Below are 7,528 nucleotides of genomic sequence, written 5' to 3'. Positions count from 1 at the left end.
CAGATGGAGCAGACAGGAGCCGGGGCACGTGCAGGGTCTCAGGGCTGGCTGTGGCGGGGCGTGGCTGTCAGAAGATTGCTTTCCTGACGTTGCCTGCAGGGTACAATTGGTGACATGCCACAGCTCTCAGGAAAGTGATCTAACTTGGATTTTTCTGTATGGACACAGAATTGCAAGAAAATCTCATTTGCATAAGTTAGAGAGCTCATTTTTCCTAGAAGCTGCCTGTCAAGACTGAGGAGAAAGACGCATTTCTTAATAATGATTAATCAGCTGTATCTGAAAAGAAAAAGAAAACAATTCAGGAAATAAGATGCTAAGGAAAGGTGGGGAAAAACGATCTCCCCCCAGATGGACCCACCCAGTTAAACCCTGACAGTATTTCCTTGTGTTCACCTGCATAAAAGTGACCAGCCCTTTCCAAGTGGCAAGGAGCGCAGAGAGAAGGCATAGGGCCGGCCCTGGAGCACCCTGTGAGAGGTGAGGCTGGCGGCGTCCATCCTGTGGCTTTGCTCATCACCTTCCCAGCCCTCTTCCATTACAGCTGCAGAGAGGTGACCCGTGGTCCAGGTGCTGGGCATTTTGTAGAATGGGGAGGGGTGTTCAGTTGAACTTTCTAGTCCTTTCTTCTCAATAAGTAGAGAGGCAGAGTGGGAAAGGGGGAAGGAAGAAAGGGAAAAGGAAGGGATCTATTTTGTTTTCAGAAACATGATGATCGTATTAAAGTTTTATTGAAGTGTATTGATTTACAATGTTGTGTTAACTTGTGGTGTGCAGCAGAGTGATTCAGTTATGTATACATATCTGTATCCATACTTTTTCATATTCTTTTCCATGATGGTTTATACAGGATATTGACTACAGTTCCCTCTGTTACACAGAAGGACCCTGTTGCTTATCTGTTGTATACACAGTAATTTGTGTCTGCTAATCCCAAACTCTCGGTCCTTCCCTCCCTGGCCCCCTCCCCAACCCCCCTCCCCCTTGTCAACCACAAGTCTGGTTTCCATATAGGAGAGTCTGGTTTGTTCCATATATATGTTCATTTGTGTCATATTTTAGATTCCACATATAAGTACATCTTTTGTCTTTCTCTTTCTGACTTCGCTTAGTACAATAATCTCTAGGTCCATCCATGATGGTGCAAATGGCATTATTTCATTCATTTTTGTGGCTGAGTGATATGCCATTGTATACATCCATTCGTTTTGTCAATGGACATTTACGTCGTTTCCGTGTCTTGGCTATTGTGAATAGTGCTGTTATGTTTGAATTACACTTTTGTTTGATATACGCCCAGGAGTGGGATTGCTGGATCATGTAGCAACTCCTGGTTTAGTTTATTGAGGAACCTCCATGCGGTTTTCCATAGCTGCTGCACCTATTTACATTCCCATCAGCAGCGTAGGGGGCTTCCCTGGTGGCTCGGATGGTAAAGAACCTGCCTGCAATGTGGAAGCCATGGGTTCGATCCCTGGGTTAGGAAGATCCCCTGGAGAAGGGAATAGCAACCCACTCCAGTATTTTTGCCTGGAGAATTCCATGGACAGAGGAGCCTAGCGAGCTGCGACTAAGCGACAAACACACACACAGAGCAGTGCAAGAGGGTTCAAAGCGAAAGAATCTAGCATTTACCATACAATTTTTAATTCTAAAAACTTCTGGGAACTTTATAGTATATATATTTTTAATCATTTGCAGTTATTAAGTATATCTTTAAATATAAGGAGTATCACGGGCTCGGTGGGACCTGGCAGAAGTTTGTTCCTGTCTGTTGCTAGGGGGTCTGCTGGGTCTCCCGCTGAGATCTAGGGGGCGGTGCTGTGGGCGGGGCGTGCACAGGGGAGGGGAGCGGCCGCCTGCCCTTCCATCCTGGTTCCGCCGCCGCTCAGGGGCCTCGCACCTTGGGCAGGTTTCTCCACCTCCCTACCGTCTCAGGTAAAACGGGGATGGAAAGAGAACCACCCTCAGAGGCTGGCTGGGAGCATGAGATAACCATGGAAAAGACTTGGCATGGAGCCCGAGGCACGAGGCAGGCATGATCAGTGTTAGCTACTGCTGTTGGCTGAATCAGGTGAAATGGCTGGGATCACCCGAGGGACATCTTTCTCCTCCGAGGCTCCCATTGGGGGTAAGCAGGCAACACCCCACTGCTTTTGAGAGTTGTCAGCAGAAAAACTGTGACCCCTTTAGTCACTTGTCTCCCCAGAAGCACCTCAGCTGTCTTTTGAGGGGAGAGAGGATTCTATTGCCTGCCCTGTCAATGGGATCTGTTTCCTTGTTCTGCTAGAAACAGGTTGCAAGAAGAGAAATCAAGCTCTTTACCATAATGCCTGCTCTCCAGTGAGGTCTCAGCGCACACCTGTCCCTTGCTGGGAATGCTGCTGAGTTAAGGAGAAGTGAGGGAACACGGTTTCTTAAGCAGGAGTCACTGCTTCTTAGGTTCTGGAGAAGAGCCTGGGACTCTGGAGGATGACCCGGGGTCGGGGGAGGGGAGGTATGGCTCAGGCTCCCCACAGGCGTGGTTAGAAGTGGGGGCGTCCACAGCCCACAGCTGGCTTCCTACGCTCGCGGCCCCCCTCTCGTCCACTGTGGCACCCACATGCCTTACACAGCACACGTGTGGCTGGGACCGAGCGCTCAGTCTGTACCATGGACGACGCCGGGCAGAGGCCAGTCCATGCCCAAGTGTTGCCCTCTGACTGATTTTGAATGCTTGGCTCTGTTTGTGAAATGTGTGCTGGTGCTGGGAAAAGTCAGAGGAGGAGAACTCAACAGGCTGTACAATCATGCTCTGAGCACTTTTCTCAAGATCTATTACATGACACCACTGAAAGTGGTTCACTGAAAAGAGAAGGACAGAGGCAGGAGAGGGTGTGAGAACTGGGCAGGGGGTGAGGGCGGCAGGGATCTGGGTCTGGCCCTGGTTAGAGGTTAGCGAGGGGCAAGTACGTCCCTGGCACCTCCTGGCTCGAGGGGTGATGGAGGGGAAGCCGCCACCTTGCCATCTGTGGGTCTCCCTCGACACTGCTGCTAATGGATTCTTAGAGGCCCCATACCTCTCTTTCCCATCTTCTTCAGCTGGTGACATCTTCATAGTTGGCATCAAAGGAGTGATTTTAAGCAGACACAGTGGGTATGTAACTTAGTTACCAAGTGGGGATATAATAAAAGGATGTCTCCTATTTTCAGGGGTAAACATAAAAAAGTGAAATGTGTTTTATGGTTTTTTCAGATCTATTGCCTAATTTCTAGGGCATATTACCAACCCTGTTTTATTTAATTTGTTAAAAAAAAACAAACCGCTTCTCACCCCTGTTGAAAAACGAGCTGTGTTGAGTCATGTGAATGATTTACTCACAAATTCACTCCTTGAAAGTTGGGAGAACACTGTGGATCAGGCTTTCCCGGCTGGGGGCGGGGGGAATGGGTGCAGCGGGGCGGCGGGGGCGGGTGGGGGGGGAGAGACAAGGAAGGGCTAACTCAACTGATTCAAAGAAACCAGAGAAGGAGACACATGCCCTGAGGTCTGCAGGCTGAGGTCCTGAGTCCTCCTTTCTGGGCTGCTTTCTGACTGGCCTTGCGAGGTCCGAAGGGAGACTCAGTCAGGGTCTCTTGGCCGGAAAGCTCACTTCACCCCTCCCCACAGGACATGAAGGCACCGTGCATTTCCCTCTGCCTCCTGGGTGCCGGGCTCTTCCTGTGTTCAGCGCACGCCCGAGGCCTCAGGAGATGCCTGATTTCCACGAACTTGCACCATATGGAGGAGAGCTTCCGAGGAATCAAAACAGCCATTGTGAGTGTGGGTTTGGGGTGAAGGCGTGGGAGCGTGCCTCACTTTACCTCTTAGTGTGACAGCCAGCTCCTGCTCATCACCTTGGGGTCTCTGGAGGATGTGAAGTCCTCACTGCTTGTGCCCATCGTGTTTTCCTCCGTAGCAAGCTAAGGACACCTTCCAAAACGTCACCATCCTGTCCCCATCGGAGACCCTGCATGGCATTAAGGTACCAGCCTCTGTCTGCTCGCTCCTCTTCTGGCGTTTTGTGGGGAAGTGGCCCAGGGTTGAGGGGGAATCTGTGCCTGTGCACGCCTCTTCCCTGACCTCCCCGGACTCTGAGGCTCCGCCGACTCCTCATGTGTCAGCTAATGTGAGAGGGTGTGCTCCTGTCTTGGGGAACTTGAACCCCAGGGAGGGTGTCCACCCCAACAGTGATTAAGGTGTCACATGCTCAGATGGGGTAGGATTTCTATGGCTTAGAGTGACTTTTGTGGTTTTGTGGGGAAGCTGAGACAATGAGCAGTGTCTCAAAAGCTGAAGAGGCTTGGGGTTAGTGGCTAAAAGAAAGGAAGGGTTTGGGGAGAATAGGTGTGTAAGATCAATGGAAATACGTATCAGGGAACAGAGGGGCAGCTGGGGTGAATTCCCTAGTGGTCCCGTAACCAGGACTCTGTACTCTCACTGCCGAGGGTGTGGGTTCAACCCCTGGTCAGGGAGCTACGATCCCTTAAGCCATGAGGCGAGACAGGAAAAAAAAAAAAAAAGAGGCAAACTTGAAAGCCAGGCTGAGCCTCAGCTTTATTTATTTTTGGTCGTACTGAGTGGCTTGTGGGATCTTGGTTACCCAGCGGGGGACCCTGTGTCGCCAGCAGAGGAAGCGTGGGATCCTAGCCACTGGACAGCCAGAGAGCTCTGAGCAGTGACCTATAATACAGGCCACAGGGAGTTCCTGCGGGTGTTGGAACCAGAGTGGGTGACCACAAAGTCTTTTAGAAAGACAGTCTGGTAATGTTCTTCACGATAGACAGCTTGAGGCCAGAAGGCAGGGAGGGAATGTCTAATTGCCAGACTAGAGGTGCTGAGAGTCCGTGTGTTGGAAAACAGCTGATGTATGAGGTGATGGTTGACTTCACAGAAGGGGCCAATGAGAAGTACCTTTAAAAGTGAGCTCCTCCAGTCCTTGATAGCATTCTAGAGAAACCCAGTTCTTTCAGTTATTTATGTGACAGAGTATAAGGCACAAGATCATTCTTCTAGGCATTCTATTAGGCCTGATTTATTTATGGTAAACACAAGGAGACACTTCCTAAATTCTATTCTGGTCAGTGGTATAGGAGACTTACAGGATGTTATAGCTGGAAGGGACCCAAAGGCCATCTATTCTGAAACCATCATTTTCAAATGACCAAAGGACGTCTTGAGAGAAAGAATGTCTAGTTAGTAGTGGTTGTCAGAAATAGACTCTCAAGTCTCATGCCCCTGTTTCTTCGTCCTCTCAAGGTCTAGAAATAGTTGATGTGGCCTAAGGCAAGCGGTCAATAAGTATACAGTTCATCGTCATATTTATTCTCTTCCCCTCACCCTCTTTGATGAGACAAAGGTTACAACTTTTTACTCCTTTGGTGAAGAGAATTAGAAGGAGCAGAGGAAGAGGAGAGATTTTGTGTAGCAAGTTCAGTTTCCATCCAGGGAAAGCTACCTGTAGGGCCAAGGAGGCTTTGCTGCCTTAATGCTAATGAAGGCTGACCTACAGCTCTCCTACACCGGCTCTTAGGGTGGAGTGCAAACTGCAAGAAGGAAACTCTGGCTGGCCAGTTGCCCTGAGCCATGCCCAAGGAAGTCAGGAGCTTTTCTGAGGAGGACCTGCCCAGGTGCATGCATTTCTGCAGCTGTCAGTTTCCATTTTTGCACATCTCCACTCCAACCAAGTGATCCCTGAAGTTTAAAAAGAACACACTGGAGGAGAGATGAGCAGTCATCACACTGAAAGGAATACGTGCCTAGCACAAGCCTGACGTGCAGCAGTCACTGAGTGGCTGTTAGTGGCTAGAGGATGTTCCAGAGACTCAGACTTCAGTACAGTGTAAGGAAGTGCTTTTCAAGAAAGCTGTTCAGACATCGCTCCTTTCGAAAGGGAGGAGTCTGATCCCTGGAAACAGTTAAGCAGAAGTTGGTGGTGATATGTCAGGGATGCTGTAGAGAGAATTCTAGCCCATAGCTGGGCGCCATCCCCTGTGAATATATCTCCTGGCCACATGAAAAGAGGGTAAGAACTGCAATCTCTTCTTGGTGACTCTGTCATAAGCAGCTTTGGTGTCACTAAGAGGACACTCTGAGACCAATAAAAATGTAAAAAAAAAAGGCTTTTAGTTATTTCACTCCTTGTTGCCCCAACCCAAGCAGGCTGCTTTTGTCTCTAGGATAATAAGAGAAGAGGTCCTCTGGGGCTATTCTTAATTTGTGTCTGTAGCCCTTAGATGTGTGCTGCGTGACCAAGAACCTCCTGGCATTTTATGTGGACAGGGTGTTCAAGGACCATCAGGAGCTGAACCCCCAAATCATGAGAAAAATCAGCAGCCTTGCCAACTCTTTCCTCTACATGCAGAAGACTCTACAACAATGTGTGAGTCACCAGCATCTACTTCCTGCCTGCCCCATGGAGCCCAGGACACGCTGGCCCTTTGCGGCCTTCTGAAATGGTTCTGGGCCCAAGGGAAATCCCCTGCCTTGTCATCCACGGGGGCAGAAGTGTCAGGAACCACTTCTAGTGGGTCCTCCTTGCCCAGGGCTTCCTCCTCCTCAGACCCGGTTTCCTCATGGATAATCTTCCTGGGATGACCAACTTACCTCAAAGCATCTCTTAAGTGATCCCGGGACTGGCCTGTGAGAGGGGCATGTTGAGGATTCTGGGCTTATCATAGTTACACCCCTAGTTTCTTTGTTCTGAGCCCTTGGGGTTTCCATACCAGTCAACCTCTGGGTGGTTCCCTGGTATATAGCCTATCCTATATAAGCATCACCTATACACTCATTGTGATTTATTAAAAACAAACCTCAGAAATAAAACTGAGCCCCCAAGAGCCAATAAAATCTTAGACCAGGAGAAAACCCGGGGGTTTTGGCCCCATCTCTGCCAATGATTTCCCCGGTGACTTTGTGACAAGCTACTTCACCTCTCTGTGCCGTGGATCCTGAAGTTGTTAGAAGAGGTCATGACCCCTGTCCCACTTACGTGAAGATGTGTTTAACCAGTTATTTGATTAACTAGCCCAACAAATATTCATTGAGTGCCTGCCTAGAGTGGTGTTGCATTCACAGGGTGGTGACAAGACAGATTTGGCCCCTGCTCTCCAGGCCTTTCCAGCCCTGGTGACATGCAAGGTGATTCTACAAACAGCCCCTACAGCCCCCTGCTGCCCCGGCCTGGGTTGACTCACCTGACTCTCACTTTGGGAGGAAGGAGAACTATCACTCCTCACATAGGAGGTGGTGTTAAGAGTGAGCCGGGGTGGAAAAGTCTTCTGATGGATGCTATCTCCATTTTGTTGCAACAGAAGCTGTGTCACTGCAGACAGGAAGCAACCAATGCAACCAGAATCATCCATGACAACTATGATCAGGTAAGGGAGGGGAGAGGACAGGGAGGGGAGAGGAAAGGGAGGGGGGAGAGGACAGGGGTGGGGAGAGGACAGGGAGCGGGGGAGAGGACAGGGAGGAGGGAGAGGACAGGGAGGAGAGAGAGGACAGGGA

General features: G+C 49.8%; 1 protein-coding gene across 1 annotated transcript in view; it reads left to right on the top strand.

The window, feature by feature from the left end:
* The first annotated feature begins 437 nt into the window (after positions 1 to 437).
* Positions 438 to 7,528, top strand: part of IL19 (interleukin 19) — a 10,052-nt gene continuing 2,961 nt past the window's right edge. Inside the window, exons 1-5 of the mRNA XM_040262938.1 lie at positions 438 to 480; positions 3,650 to 3,796; positions 3,939 to 4,004; positions 6,249 to 6,401; positions 7,333 to 7,398. Of these exons, the coding sequence (XP_040118872.1) occupies positions 3,653 to 3,796; positions 3,939 to 4,004; positions 6,249 to 6,401; positions 7,333 to 7,398 (429 nt within the window). The 5' untranslated portion in view covers positions 438 to 480; positions 3,650 to 3,652. The remainder of the gene's footprint in view (positions 481 to 3,649; positions 3,797 to 3,938; positions 4,005 to 6,248; positions 6,402 to 7,332; positions 7,399 to 7,528) is intronic.

The sequence above is a fragment of the Oryx dammah genome, unplaced genomic scaffold, assembly GCF_014754425.2.
Source record: "Oryx dammah isolate SB20612 unplaced genomic scaffold, SCBI_Odam_1.1 HiC_scaffold_21, whole genome shotgun sequence".
Classification (NCBI taxonomy): domain Eukaryota; kingdom Metazoa; phylum Chordata; class Mammalia; order Artiodactyla; family Bovidae; genus Oryx; species Oryx dammah.
This window is presented reverse-complemented; position numbering and strand designations above follow the sequence as displayed.